The sequence below is a fragment of the Amblyomma maculatum genome, chromosome 3 (assembly GCF_055883805.1).
Source record: "Amblyomma maculatum isolate TAMU_Amacu chromosome 3, ASM5588380v1, whole genome shotgun sequence".
Lineage (NCBI taxonomy): Eukaryota > Metazoa > Arthropoda > Arachnida > Ixodida > Ixodidae > Amblyomma > Amblyomma maculatum.
Genome location: NC_139346.1, coordinates 23,255,258 through 23,271,561, shown reverse-complemented (window position 1 = coordinate 23,271,561; position 16,304 = coordinate 23,255,258). Strand labels below are relative to the sequence as shown.

Here is a 16,304-nt window from a genome sequence, read left to right as displayed (position 1 = left end):
AGAAAAAAGGTGACTACCTCACACTCGAAGTTCCAAACACTAATGCACCCCCACCCCCCCCAGGCTCCCTTTTGATGCTCGCTCCGCTATTCCCATCTTAGCATCCTCTTTAGGGAAAAGTACACGTGCTCGCATTCCCCCGTGTACTTTCCCCCTCCCTCATAACTTAACGAGATTGGAGGAGGTTTCCCTTAGAAGGATAAGAGCTGGGGCGGCCCTTACCCCGTTGGTAACATGCCGATGAGGATCCGAAGAAGACATCAACCCACCAATGCACGAAGTGTTCCACACCAGCTGCAGAATTGGGTGTTCGCCAACTGCTGTGGACTTGTGCAGGAACAAGGGCATCAAGGATAACGATTGTGCAGGAAGTGGGACTAATCGCAACAAGGGAAGAGGACTTCTCCAAATGGCTCACCGACAACAATAAGAGCAGGAGCCTTCTCCGGTTCCTTACGGAAAATAATTTACACGGGTTTTTATAATATGCCTAAAGGGAAGCTTGCGTAATAAAAAATTAAAAAGTATCAGCCAGTCACACAAGCATACACACGACGTGGCGAAGGGGACCCGTCTGGACAAGCTTGGCGGAGACAGGGCAGCGGTCGGCGCCTCTAGCCTCGCTTAAATGGCTCGAAGCGCCTCGTAGCAGTGTCTTAAATCCCCTGCCGCCGCGTCGGCGATGCCGCACGATGGCGGTGAAACGCCACAGCCTCCTGTTATAGGCCGACGAAGTGGCCATCACCCCTCGCCTCACTGATAAAAGTGTTAAGTAGCCGCCAAAACAAAAGTGTTAAGTAGGCGCCGTCCGGTAAAAGAACTAGTGCGTTCTACAAGGTTTTTTTATTAATTAAATAAAAATGCTCTGAATCAGACCGTATTACCAAATATTCAACACGTCTTGCTTCTTTGTTGTGGTGAAATTTCAAAAATGGACATTGCTTTACTGTTCAGCGGAGTAACACGCGGCGGCTCATTGTTAGCAACTGCAATTTTAACGCTATAGCGCTCAAGGCCAGAAAATGCGCCCTCGGCGTCGTGAACGAAAAATGATGCCGCTGGCACCAGACATGGCCCAGCCCTGATTCATTAATGGTTTGTGTGACTTAATGAAATCACGCGAAATCAGAAAGTTTGGAGAAGCTGCTCATTTTTTGAGGTGGGAAGGTTGAATAAGAATCAACCTTCCAGTGCTCTTGGATACCGAGTTACACTCGTAGGCCGGCCACATACGGCTTTGTGTAAACTGGGATTTCTGTCGGGTGCTCACCCACTACCGGTAACTTAGTACTGTATGCTAATAAGAATGTGTGATATATTAGAGGCACATATTAAGCGATTGGTCAGTAAGTGAGTGAAGGCAATACCTAACGCTATCGCGGCACAACGTTGAAGGCGGAGCTCAGGTTACCCCATAATAAAGAAAAAAATGTTGCCCTCTACTTTAGCTTAAAAGACTTTTCGTCAAGTTTTCACGTTAAATGCACCGCAGTGATGTTTGCCAGGTCACCACTTACAGGTGTTAGAGCAAGCGCAAGACTTCTCCTTAAGCAAGCTGGTGCATCAGAGCACAAAATAATAGCCATTGTTAATGCGCTTCTTTTCCCGGTGCGGCGGGGACGTTTTGGTATAGTTTCCTGATGATCAGCGCATGAACACTCACCGTACTTGCTGCTCACAAGGCAGATGCTGATGGCGTCTCCGGAACCGGCTCGACGAAGAGCGATGCGCCGTGTCCAGCCTCCCGCCAAATGGGACGCCCTGCGGATAACACTGCGTACATATACAAGGGAAACATCATCATCATGTGCAAACATCATTCCCTCCTATTCGAATAGACTATTTCAGCTTCGGATGTCATCGGGAGTACGTTGGCATGGCATCGCGACTGGAGCTGATCAGTTTACTGCAGAGCATCCTTACTACACTCATGGTCGTGGTGAAAACACTTATTCAAGGTGAATATAAACAAAAAGGTAATCTTGGTGCGGAGCCTTATATCACCCGACCTTACAAACACTAGGTGGAGTCCTTAGACGGGCACCCCATTGGCGGTTGCCGCCTGCGCACACCACACACAGGCCTTTGGGCCTGTAGGTCGCGGCAACTGAGCAGGGTCGCCTCCAGTCCTCCCGGAAAGGGTGGAATGGCTGGCTTTTGTTGGCAGGCCCATAGCATGCGATAGGTGTCAGTCACCTGGCCATAGTACTGCCCTGTCCTCGAAATTTGGAATCGAAATGTTTAGGCATTGCCGCGCACAGCATCGTGTTGGTGAAGAGGCGCAGGAGCAGCCTCTCGTCCTCTTTTCACAGTCTTTTGCAGGGATTGGGGTAAGTGCGATGTGAATTTTTATAAAAGGTTACAATGTCCTTGAATGAGTAGGCCGGATCGCAACGGTGTCCTGAACCAATTCCAGCCTCGAGAAAACTGCCCAGAATGAAAGCGCGTGGACACCTGCGTAGGATGCCTCGTTTTCTGCAAGATCCTGTTGGCCAGGAGCCGCATACTCAACTTCAAAAAGTTATTAGTTTTAGTACGCATATTTCGGGTGCTTACGGATTATGGGGTCATCTATAGAAGCGGCTTATAAGTGCTATCTGCCATTCTCGTCATTGTCAACTGGTTTTATTTGCCAGGTTATTGTACAGTCTTTGTCAAAAGTGTAGAGCCCAGGGAATCTGCTTCTTAGCCGATTCGTGCGGCTTGTAATGGATTATTAGTGTTGGTAAGAATATATTTTGCCCTACCTTCTCCAATGGTTAGGACCTCCACTATTGCTAAATCAGCGCCACTACAGAGCTCTGAAGCAGACCCCCTGAGGTCTACACTTTTTACAAAGACTGTACATTAATCGCTATTGATCTGAAAGTTTACAATTTAAATAAGGTTCACATTATTGATCGCGGGCGACGTCACTATTTGTTAACACCCGGATTCTGCCCAGTCATAAGCACCGTTTTGGATACATGGGCCATGTCAGCGTTTCGCAAGCGGTAATATTAAAAAACACTAGTTTAATTCAGATCGAAAATGCGAGGAATTCTATCAACCATAAATGGAGCGAGAAAACGCGCTTGCGAAAAACGTACAAGAACCAAATTCAAATAACCGCACCACACTAAAAGTAAAGTTTATAAAAAAAGGACACAAGCATGGTAACCATTATGTCAGACCGCAGTGACATGACTGTTGGCCCATGACATAGTGAGAATTTAACCTTCAGCTAACTTCGAGGTTAAATCAACATGGGTTTGGCGCCTAGCATATCCTTCTCAAGGCAAAACTTGCAATTTCAGTCGGCAGTGACATCAGCGTGGGCTTATGACCGTGACATACAATTAAACAGCGCACAACAAGGCACGAAAAAAGATACACAGACACTGACGAAACGTTATATGTTGCAGCAGCAATATATACCAAATGTCATGCATACACCTTAAAAAAAGATAACACGATAAAAATATAAAGAAGTCAGAGAGATTCTTCCCAGTTGCTATGCATCAACATATCCAATCTTTTTTATTTCAAAAACTATGAAAGTATTGCTGGTACAGTTCGCTCCTGTGCGGCGAATTTCATCTGCTGCAAATAGTTGGCGCAATATGCGACCCTTGTACCTCATAGAGAGCTTCGTTGTCATCAAAGCTTCCAGTGCAATTTGCAGGCGATCATATGATCAGCTAAATTACTCATCGTGTCATATTTGATATGTTGCGCCAGCCGCCTATCACTTAGTCCTCATAAGTGACGTCATCTGAAGACAAACACTGTGTCAGGTTACTAGCGGCTGGCATGACCACGCACTGATTCGTCGATGGGTTGCGTGACGTAACATTTCTGCCACAAATTTGGGAGGTGCTGCAACTCGGGTTGCTCATTGATGAGGCAGCAATGAACTTCCAAGGGCTCTTTGATACCGACTAGGGCACGATACTCCTGGACCATACTTTTTTTATTGCCGACGTTTGTATGGGACAGAGCTTTCGTTGCATCCCTATGACATTAGGTTCTTCCCTATACAAACAGATGACATTCCATTTGATGCTAATATGCTCCAGGGCTTCTACTCCTCGGTCATGCCTTTTCTTTATTACGGATTTTGCATGGGACAGTTTCCATTACATCCCTATGGCATTCGGTTCTTACCTTCCCAAAGAGATGACATTCGTATTGATGCTACTATGCTCCTCGGCCTCAATCCTGGGCCACGTTTTTTCTTTAATACAGAATTCTGTATGGGACAGTTTCCGTTACACCCCTATGTCATTAGGTTTTTACCTGTATAAATGACATTCCTTTTGATGCTACTATGTTCCGGGGCCTCTACTCCTGGGCCACGGGTTTCCTTTGGTACCGACGTTTGCATGGGACAGTTTCCATTACATCCCTACGGCATTTGGTTTTTACCTGTACAAACAGATGACATTCCTTTTTGATGCTGCTATGCTCCTGGGCGTCTACTCTTGTGCCGCGCTTTTTTTTTTAGTACCGACTTTTGTACGGGACAGAGTTTCCGTTACATCCCTATGGCATTAGGTTTTTACCTGTACAAACAGATGACATTCCTTTTCATGCTACTATGCTCCTCGGCATCTACTCCTATACCATGCTTTTTCTTTATTACCGACTTTTGTACAGAGTTTCCGTTACATCCATATGGCATTAGGTATTTACCTGTACAAACATGGCATTCCTTTTGATGCTACTATGCTTCTGAGCCTCTACTCCTGGGCCACGGTTTTTCTTTGGTACCGACTTTTGAATGGGACAGAGTTTCCTTTACGTCCCGATGGCAGTAGGTTTTTACCTGTACAAACAGATGACATTCCTTTTGATGGTACTACGCTCCGGGTCCTCCATCCTGAGCCGCGGATTTTCTTTGGTACCGACGTTTGTATGGGAGAGAGTTTCCGTTACATCCCTATGGCATTAGGTTTTTACCTGTACAAATAGATGACATTCCTTTTGATGCTACTATCCTCATGGGCCCCTACTCCTGGGCCACACTTTTTCTTTAGTATAAAATTTTGTATGGGACAGAGTTTCCGTTACATCGCTATGGCATTAGGTGTTTACCTATACAAACAGATGACATTCTTTTTGATGCTGCTATGTTCCTAGGCCATACTTTTTCTTTAGTGCAGAATGTTTTATGGGATAGAGTTTCCGTTACATCCGTATGAAACTAGGTTTTTACCTGTACAAACAGATGACATTCCTTTTGATGCTATTATATATGCTCCTGGGTCTCTACTCCTGGGCCATGCAGGCACAATGACATACTTAAAGCGGGCTCTATACCTATGTTGGGTGGAAATCACTAGCACCCCAGACTTAACAATGCCAAAGCAGGAACCACGATGAGGCTTAGTTCGACCTTCGGTTTAAACAAAGTGAACCAGTGCAATTTTTTATCGCATATACCTTCATGGAAATTTGTGCGACTATACATACGTATGGTAGAAATGAACAAAACCAATACTAGGCGGTGCCGGTTTGGAGTTCAGGCAGACATGACTCCATATACCGTGCCTCGGCTCCTGTTCAGGCAGAAACCAAAGTTCCGTGAATTTGGCGCCCAATAACATCAGTGAAATGGGCTCGATTAAACCGTGTACTGTATGAGGGCTTGGGGATGCAATTCTCCTATAGCCCTAGCGCTAGATTGGGTAGGGTAGGAAATTATTTATTCGCCGTTCTGTTTGTTATGTGTGTAAATGATGTTGTTCAAGCCGACAGTGATGCTAAGTACATAATTTATGCAGAATGTGGCAGTGTATTTTTTTCTGGTACTTCGAGGGATGGCCTTGCAAATCGAGAGAATAGATCATTAAATTAAATGGGCACGTGGGCACTAAGCAGCATTTTGCAAATCAACGTTAATAAAACTAATGCTGCGATGTTTCACTCCGGCCATAAACACATTGAGCTTCGCCTGTGTTGCACTCATCAACGCGACATACCACACCGCCGGCTTCTGGACTGGCGCCTGCTCGTCGAGAGCGCAGCTGCGGTGCCTTGCACTTGAGAGCCGGCGTGCGGTGCGTGCCTTTTCGTTCATTTCCCGTGACCCTGGATCGCGGAATGCCTGGCTGGCGCGGATTTCAAGTCGCCGACGTAACGCCGCCCGCAAGACGACTCCGGATGTCCCCGCGTCGGCAAGGCGAGCAGCAGTATTCCGGACCGCAGATCATCCAAGGTGTGTGGAGGTGTGTGTGTGTGTGTGCGCGCGCTGGGCTCTTGTGTAAAGGAGCAGCGGACCCCAGGAAGCTATTTCCCACGGGACTCGGGCTGGGGATTTGAACTCCATGGAATGTGCACGCGTGACGTTGTCTGTGCGTACAGCACTACGGGTGTGAGGAGGAACTGTGCTGGAGCCTATTGGCCCCGCCCAGATAGTTTACTTCGTCCCTATTGGCTTAACGTTATTGTCTTTGTTTAGCGGGCCTATTTAACGAGGTGTCAGGACTTAGGGATGACTTTAAGGGAGAAGAGCCCAGTTGCAATAAACATGCTGTAAACTTGGTTCGACTCGGAGTAGTTCTCCAAGGTGCTCAGCAGGTACACCTCGACAGACCGCCGGTCAGCGCAACCGAGCACGGTGGGTGAGAGGAGAACCCTTTCGAATGCCAGCAGCTGGAGAGACCGTCGCCCTCTGGACGAGCACGGCGGGTGACAGCTTGGAGAGCGGCGTCGAAACATAACTCCCTGATTCAACTACACTATACCTGAATAGAATCGGTGCTTTCTTGCTTGCTTTTCGCTTCCACCAATAAGCAGCCGCCGCGGCCAAGATTCGATCTCGCATCATTGGAAACGGCAGTCGAGCGCCCTAATCACTGCGCCACCACGGCGGGCGCCGTGCGAAAATGTGCTCATATTATGGTCAGAATAAAGGCAGGACCATTAATATATGCATACTTAATTAATAATGCCGAGATCAGGCAGGTTGTCAGCTTTAAATATCTTGGTCTTATATTCTAGTCGAAATTAACGTAGAAAGCATCAGTTAATTATGTTGTTTCGGTGTCATTTTAAAAGCTGTGGCTACTGAAACATCGCATAATGTACTGCATTACTACAAAAAAAAAAAAACTGGGAGCCTTCACGACACTAGTTAGGAATTTTACTTGACTGTGTACATAATTAAGGGCAATTTCTTGACCTACAGCAGCTACAATTGTGTAGCCAAACTTGAATACCTTCCAGGAAAACATCGATCGTGCAAAAAAATCACTAATATTCATATATAACGCTCAGAAGTATTTGTCTTCAGCCTTAGAATACGAGCTGGGTTCCAAACGCTAGAAATGCTTCCTAAACTATACACCACCTGCAAATGATGTACAACATTGCCAACAAACATGTCAAAATCAATTTTCACACTTATATGCATTTTAACAAAGAACGGTAAATGAGGGGAAAGCACAGTGAGACTATTGTAATGCCCTAGGTGAAAACTAACGCCCACACTTTTCATTCTCTCCTAAAATCACCGCGCAGTGAAACGCTTTGCCGCAGGAACTTGCTAACATGCCACACGTTCAATCCTTTATAATGGCTTTGAAACGTGCTCTGTGATGAAAGATGTATTTCGTTGTACAGTTACATTTTTTTGCTTCGCCGTCTAGACGCCTATCCAAATTTGGATTTTCTTTTCTTTCTTCGACTATGTGGCTGTGTGAACGACTGATTGTCAATCTCATGCTTTGTTTCCCTGCGGTAGCTAAAATGCATTTCGCACTGTTTTCAGTATTGCTGTATTCACTCTTTCTCTCACTTCCAAGAGGCAGTCGGCAGTATGTAAATAATAAATACAATTAAGGTCTACTGCAACATGCTTTTAAACCTAAACGTCAGCTTTTCCCCGTATGCGGGTTGTAGAGACTCACGGTATGCGCTGGTGGAAGAGCAGCCGGTCGTCGGCGTCCCCGATGAGCAGGTGCGCGGGGACCAGGTCTATCGAATTGGTGTCTCCCACAGACTGAAGCCGCACCGACAGCGTCGCCAGATCACCGCGGCACGATTCCTGCGGCGCCGCAGTGCCTTTATATGGCTACTTTGCCTTTGCGGGACATCCCTGATATCATCCACTCTGCCACCTATACGGTTAACAACATTGCCAGTTTTGAGACAATGTCATTGTGTGTAACAAGAACTTTGAAAAATTACCTTACGCATCCGTGATATACGCAGAAAGCTTGGATAAATGCTTCGAGTTGTCTAAAAAGCAGTCAGACAAGAACGCATCCTAACATGGACCCTTCACTAAGTCTGCACGTCGCTTGCTCACAGCTATAGTGCGGCTTCGGCTGCGACTGCTCAACACGCAATTTACAGAAAAAAAAAACCGCGTGCCTCAGATATATGAAGTGAATTCGGACCCTGTGCTTCCGCTTTAAGGTGAAAGCCTCTCTAGGCTCATGGAGACGTTACTGTGGACTCGGTGGATGTCTACGCCCGCTGCATGAAAACAAAAACCCCTCTCTGCCGGGAATCGAAGCTCTGCTCAGAGATGCCCAGCCTAGCGCACTAACCACTACGCCATGCCAGGCTCGCAAGAAACCGACCGTTATTCTCCTTGTCTAGCGTGAGGATGATAGTAGCAACGACAAATACGATGCAGTTAGTGGTAATGATAACGAATACAATATTAACGATATCGCTGAAGTTAGCAATTTTGATGATAGTAGTGGTGACAACGACAGTGCATTTCATTGATAATGATAATACTAGCTCTAGTGATGATCATGATGATGATACTCATGAGCGTAAGGATGAAAATGACAATGCAATCAGTACAAACAGCCCTGTACATTGGCTTCCACCCTTTCCGCTCTTCAACAGACTAGGTATACTGCTGGAATGTTTTTTTTTTTATTCCGTCAACAAAGACCGCGTGGCAAATAACGAATACCGTGCTCAAAGGACCCCATTGATGTCGCTTTCTCTGGGGACAGCTAAACCCGCCGAGCTCGCTTGGTTCTCTGGGCCAGTCCTCCGCCCTCAGCGCCATATAGCAGTGGAGGCGACTACGAGGGCAGTTTAATTGTGTTTATTTCACAGCTGGAGTAAACAGATTCTTTTCTATCATCCTTGCGCTGCCCCTTCTTCGCATTCATTACATTTCGCATCACGCAACAGCATCTGTCTACAACAGAACCTCATCTTCTGGCTACAACAGAAATAGGCTAGCTAGTTGGTACATGTTTCTCAGGGAAACGGCACACAAGCGTTGTGTGTGCGTCTTGACAGTGTCCCTTTACGCTACGCACTGTTTTGCTACAAAATATTTCCCACTTGGTTATCTCTACAGCAAGTAGCCTCAAGAGCAATGTCCAGAAAAAGTATTTGCAAGAACATGATGATTACGAAAAGACGCGCTTATAAAATTAGGCCTCGTGCGGACTACGGTTATTCCAATTTAAAGAACATTCCCTGAAAGAACGCTCACACGCAATGCACCACAACGCAAAAGATGAGAATGTGGTACTCGCCTGTGCCACGATCATCTCGTACTTGGGTATGCGTTTGGCCGCCAGCACGAGCTTGGACCCGAAAGGAGGACGCCGGCCCACCACCTGCAAGAGGGCGACATCGGGGGGTCCAGTATGGAACTATGTGTGTCGAAGCAGCGAATTGCAGAACTGAACCCGCGTAGAACCCGCAGCTGCAGAAAGGAACTTAATCAAGGGTACTTGTGCTGTGTGTGGTAAACTCGTAGAAACAATTCGACATCCTCTGACCGAACATCCAAGGATGCCGCTTTTTGATGGAAGCGAAATGCAAGACGCCCGTGTGCTATGTGATGTCAATGCAAGAACCCCAGGTGGCCGAAATTTCCTGAGCTCTCTATGACGGCGTCTCTCAGCCTGAGTTGCTTTGGGGCGTTGAACCCCATGCGCTAAATTAAACTCTAATCGAGCGTGATATGGTATCTACCCGAATGTACATGCATGCACAGTCACGCTTTCTGAGGCCTTAGAGCTTCCAGAGGTCAGTAATCGGGGGAATAAATGTGCGGTGCAAGTTAGCAAAAATAGTTTGGAAGATTGGCAGCCAAAAACAGAAAGGTAGGATAAGGTTAGAAGGGTAGAAATAAAAAAAATATTAAGTGAAATGACGAAATAAGTAGTTGATTTACGATGACATTAAAGATATATAAGGAAAACAAAAACGAGCATGGCGGCACATTCTACCACCCGTTTCAAAGGGGACGCTCTTATATTCTGTCCATTGTTGGGTTTGATTTAGTGTATATAACTGCCAAAGAACGAGAGTTGCGCCAAAGTCTTTCAGGTTAGGGGTGCGCGGATAACACCCGTTCTGAAGGTAGTCAGAGCAAGCCGCTACTTCTTTCTCATATCTGTGGGAACAAAGCGACGATTATAACTGAACGGTGAATATTAGGCGTTATGGTGCTCAACGGCAGCGTGACGGAACACAAATACAGGCATTTCAGCATTTTAAAGGAAAACGCGCGTTCTTATTTGATGAAATATGTTCGCTATGCACAAATACACACAGATATATTGTGTAGCCGAAGTAAACAAGACGATGATGAGAAAGGAAGCAGTACAAAGCGATTAAACATTGCGCTGGCAACGATGCCGAAATAAAAAACCTCGAGGTATCAATGCAGAGGTGAAAAGCATCTGGGTAGCATAAGCGAACAGTGAAACAGTTTGAATACGATAGGAACCTTGTCTTATAATAGCTGGCTACCCTGTACATGCAATGCCTCATGGCCGCCAGCGCACAGCAATCTTGAAAGGACGCTATCACTTAACATGAAAAGGAAACTAAACAAACTTGAAAAATGACACACCGATCAGCTTACTGTCTTGCCCTCAAGGTAGTCAGCAAGGTAAACGCTAATAAGTTGAGGACAACCTTAATCATTATTGATAGACAGTCCTTAATAATGACAACTGGACAATAGACAATATTCATACTTTTAATCAGCTGATAGAAAAATACGATATAAACTGCCCCTTTATAGATTACGAGAAAGCATTTGAGTAGAAATTTCTGCAGTCAGAACAATGGAGCCGAACAGGTTATGCAAAAATACTGCAACATTTCATAGCGCATCATTTCCGCTGGGATCTTCCATAGAGAAATTATCTGCACTGCTATTGACAGCTTGTTTAGAGGAGGTATGCAGATGCCCACCTTCGGAGCAGTTGTGCGCAAGTGTGAACACAGAATATTTTAGCAAACCGAAATTCGCTGATAACATTCCCTTGCTAAACATATCGGATGATTGCACATCCTTATTAGTGTTAAGGACGAGGTTAAGAAAGCAACAGAAACTATGAAAAGGGGGAAATCAGCTGGAGAGCATCAGATAACTATACATTTGTTGAAGGACAGGGGGGATATCGTACTAGAAAAACTGGCAACCCTGCATACGCAGTGCCTGGTGTTATCGACGGTACCGAAACCATGAACGAACACAAGCATTATCTTAATTGGTAAGAAAGGGGACGCTAAGGACCTTAAAAATTACAGACCGGTCAGTTTACTGTCTGTTGCGTATAAGGTATTCACTAAGGTAATCGCTAATAGAATCAGGACAACCTTAGACTGCAATCAATCAAAAGATCAAGCAGGTTTTCGGAAACGGTACTCTACTCGATCATATCCATACCATCGACCAGGTGATAGAAAAATGCTCGGAATATAACCAGCCCTTATGCATAGCATTCATGGATTACGAAATAGTATTTGACTCAGTTGAAACCTGGGCAGTGATGCAGGCATTGCGAAATAAGGGAGTAGACGAGTCGTACGTGAAAGGGAATATATATATATATATATATATATATATATATATATATATATATATATATATATATATATATATATATATATATATATATATATAGTGGCTACACACCAACCATAATTCTGCATAAAGAAAGTAACAAAATTCATATAAAGAAAGGTGTTAGGCAAGGAGACACGATCTTCCCAGTATTATTCACAGCTTGCTTAGAGGAAGCATTCAGAGACTTGGAATGGGAGCAGATAGGGATAAGAGTAGATGAAGAATATCTCAGTAATCTGCGATTTGCGGACGACATTGCCTTCCTAAGTAACTTAGGAGATGATCTGCAAAGAATGATTGATGACCTAGACAGAAAAAGTAGAAAGGTAGGCTTGAAAATCAATATGCAGAAGACTAAGGTAATGTTCAACAGCCTCGGGAAGGAACAGCAGTTTACATTAGGTAGCGAAATACTGGAAGTAGTAGGCGAATATGTCTACTTAGGACAGGTAGTAACCGCAGATCCGGACCATGAAAAGGAAATAACAAGAAGAATACGATTGGGATGGAGCGCATTTGGCAACCACTCGCAGATTATGACTAGCAGCTTACCGGCATCGCTCAAGAGGAAAGTATACAACAGTTGCAGCTTGCCTGCACCCAACTATGGGGCTGAAACGTGGAGGCTAACCAAGAGAGTACTACTTAAGTTGAGGACAACGCAGAGGGCTATGGAACGAAAAATGGTAGGGGTAGCATTAAGAGATAGGAAGCGGGCAGAGTGGGTCAGATAAATAACTCAAGTTACTGACATTCTAGTGGAAATCAAGAAGAAGAAATGGGCATGAGCAGGACATGTAGTGCGAAGAGAGCATAACCGATGGTCGCTTATGGTAACAAACTAGATTCCAAAGGAAGGAAAGCGTAGCAAGGGGCGGCAGAAATTTAGGTGGGGGGGTGGGGTTAAGAAGTTCGCAGAGGTCAAGTGGATGCAGCTAGCACGAGACCGGATTAATTAGAGAAATATGGGAGAGACCTTCGCCCTGCAGTAGGTATAGTCAGGCTGATGATAATGATTAGAGACCTACAGGACAGATTAATTTTGGGAAACTCTACTGTTGAGCTAACATGTGTAGCTGAGAGTAATCCTAATGGCCGAACGCGCCGCCCGGGTTCAAGGACTCCAGGCCGCCGTGTAGGCGGATAGGTTGACGCCTGTCCTGTTTTCTGTTGGATATTAAAATTTTACCACCACCGCCACCACCTACAGGAGCAGAGCACAACGGTGGGCCTAAACCTACCTAATATTTCAGAAGACTAAAATTTGGCAATCTAGCGCTCAGAGCCAGAAGAGCAAAGCGACCATCAGTTTTCACTGGGGGCTAATATGACAGCATGGGCGTGCAATACGTTAACGCTTCTTCAGCTTCACTGCTTTTTGTGCCAGCGACATCTCGTTGTCCAGTAATGTGCCCAGAAAGTAGTCCAGATGGGGACAGAGCGGAAGACGGGGTGCAGTGTACCAGCTCCACCTCCCGAGGATCCGCGTTGGCCAGCTTTTCAAGTGAGGTGAATCCGGCCCGCACCAAACTGTTGGACAGCGCCGGACCTGAAACAGGAAAAAAGGAATGCTTGGTTTGTATCTTCATCCCCAGTGAGCGTTCCCGTGTGCAGGGAGATATTTTCAACTTGCGCTCGTGGTTGACTGATCCTAAATCTCTTCGCCATTCAGAAGAGGCCGCATTTTGTAGGCATCTCAGTTCAAACGAAAAGTAAGTATTCGGTCGGGTTTCGTGGTTTCTAAAGTGCTACTGGTAACGACAGCAGACTGGCGCGGATACGAACAGTATATTCTACAAAGACCGGCAATTTTTTTATGACACCGAGAAGACCCATGTATTGTTTTCCATACTTAGATCACAACCACAATCTCGCATGTACCCGGCTAGACGTAGAGGCAGGTTGCTGCTCAAGGACAAAGGATGCTCACTTAAGTGAACGATAATACAAAATGTATGAGACACGAAATTACATCATGCGCTGTGAACGACAAATCATGTGAGCTCAGACTGCTGCTCTTCGTCCGCTGTCGCTCCCGCCGCATAAGCTAACTTCGTGCGACATATTTCTCTGGTCGCCCTCTCCGCTTAAGAGTATTTCCTACTATGACGGATACAAGCGGCCATGATTCTCGCTGAGTTAGAACCTGCAACGTGGAATTACTAGACTCGTTGGCTCACAACAAAGTGTTGTTGCCAACTGACGCCGAGCCATCCGCTGCCCTCAGCCATGCCACGTAACCTGAGCACACGGAATCTCGCCCTTGTCTCGTGCCCTTTGGAGCCACGCACCCGGGCGACCAATCAGCGTTCGGCACTTCCCCATGTGACTACGCAGACAGCGAATTAAGTGGGTTCGATTACTATCATGTTCTTGGTGCTGTAGTAAGCTGGCCTCAGTGATGCGAATGCGCGAGCCGTCGTTTTGATGTTCTTCGTCTCGGTAGCGAAGGCTCTACCGACTGCGGAGTAGATTACCTGCGTGTCGACGAAGGTGGTGACTCTGCGGATGAGGTTTATTCCCAGGATGGCACGAAAAGGATGAGGGCAAGGGAGGAACACGAGAACAACAGAACAGATACCGTGTTTGTGTTCCTTCCTTGTTCTCGTCCCTTTGTGACGTTCTCAGAATAAACCTATGCTATGAACCCATTAGCCAAAACCAAAGTACTTCATGAACCTTGCGGACGTTGATTATTAGTTTCAGGTTAAAAGTTGACCGAGGTTTTGTTGAATCATGAGCCGGATTCCTTCTTAATACAGTAGCGCCCGTATTCACAAACGCGCCTCGACTCGACGCTCCACCTCCACTCGTTGGAGCGGAGAATACAGCCGCTACTCCACTCCAGGGCCGATTCGGATTCATGAACGTCCCTCGGCGTTTCCTCCGACAAGTGCTCCTCGAGAATACCTCCTCCACTCGGAGCAGCGCAAGTAACATATGGGGACGAGATCAAGATGAACTTTTGGCCCGAAAACTGCGTGCTGAACTATGTAACATGCTCAGTTTTTCATGTCAAGTCTTCTAAACAACTTTCGCAACCGACCTCGACGTTAACAGCATAGTGTAACTTGTTTTGTGGGCTGGATGAAAAGGGCGGCTGTGAAAAATGGCTGAAAATGTTTTCGCATCTGGCAACAGTCGCTGCTGGTGACGTCAGCTTCGAGAAATGGTGTGAATACTTCGGTTTATTTTATGGTGTGAGATCTACGCTCGGCCTTTGCCGCTTTGCCTTTTTTTATTGCCTGGCTTTGACAGACGTTTATTATTATTTCTTTCTTTTTTTTGACAGGCTTGACCAACTTTTTTTTTACCATGCTTTTTTTTTATTGCCGGGCGTCAAAATACATTGCAGGAAAAAAAAACGTACAAGCCGCGAACTCCTACCAGCATGGCTCTGGCCTGCTCGGGGGCGAGCTAAACATGCGTGCTGCTTCGCAGCGCATTGCAGCTCATGCACGCTGAATTCGACCCTCCAGAAGAAAATGCCGCGTGCGGTTTCCAAACAAGTAGGGAGCCCTAATTGAAAACGTGTTCGAAAAGCCATGCTCTTCGTCGGCCGCGAATATCCCTCCGTAGGAGGAGCACACCAACGCGCTCCCTCAACAGTGCCGCACCGGCCGCGCGTCCGCAGACGTACTACGTACCCTCGGGCGACGGGCAAGCCATTTATGTCCGCACAATACAACACGCTCGGCGCCGTCTGCGGAAGCGCGCGGGGCGAGCCACGGAAAGTGCGCCGCCGCAGCTCGACTCCGGCCGCGGGCGAGCTCACCATTTGGCCAAATCGCGCCTCAACTCTGCACTCGGTGGGCTCCGAAAAGGTTATCCATTTATCCAGTGACGACTTGTGCCCGCGCCACACACGCGCAATGCGACGATGCGACGATCAAACAACACAGACGTCGGTGGCTGATCTCGGTTATCCATGTTCGGCGTGAGCGGCAGGGACGGCCGGAGGCTATCCATGACCACATTCGTAAAACGGTAGCATGCCAGAAGTCCCGGGTCATTGTCGCTTTCAGCTGATTCTTTAGCGAAAGGTTCGGTGCATCCTTGTCGTATCTTCTTTCGTGAAACTTTTGGTATACCGGTAGAACGAATTCCACACAGCGAGCGATGCGATGTCGGCCATGTTTACAAGCGGAGTGGCGGTCGAGGAGCGGCCGAGGTAGCGTCGTCGCAGACTCAAGATTCTCGAGAAAACTCAAGTTTTCTCCGCCACTGGAGGAGCGATTCGAGTGGAGATTGTTTTGTGAAACGAAAAACAGGCCTCGAGGGCCGCTTAGAGTAGAAGTTCGAGTGAAGGCGTGTTTGTGAATACGGCGGTAGGTCTCGTACACTTCTGTACTTAGTTCAAGCTTAGGAATCTGGCCGGTATGCAAGCAAAACCTCGATCAACTTGTCTGATAAAGAGTTTACATATCTGGATAGCATGATGTCCCTAAGCGTTTTAAGCAATGGTCGTTTG

General features: G+C 46.5%; 1 protein-coding gene across 1 annotated transcript in view; it reads right to left on the bottom strand.

Annotated features, from left to right (window-relative positions):
* Positions 1-1,208: 1,208 nt before the first annotated feature.
* LOC146194338 (putative ATP-dependent DNA helicase HFM1) overlaps positions 1,209-16,304 on the bottom strand; it is a 212,462-nt gene continuing 197,366 nt past the window's right edge. The window contains exons 13-17 of the mRNA XM_084596530.1: positions 13,297-13,382; positions 9,498-9,581; positions 7,893-8,029; positions 1,664-1,761; positions 1,209-1,246 (exon numbers count right to left, since the gene is read on the bottom strand). Of these exons, the coding sequence (XP_084452656.1) occupies positions 1,209-1,246; positions 1,664-1,761; positions 7,893-8,029; positions 9,498-9,581; positions 13,297-13,382 (443 nt within the window). The remainder of the gene's footprint in view (positions 1,247-1,663; positions 1,762-7,892; positions 8,030-9,497; positions 9,582-13,296; positions 13,383-16,304) is intronic.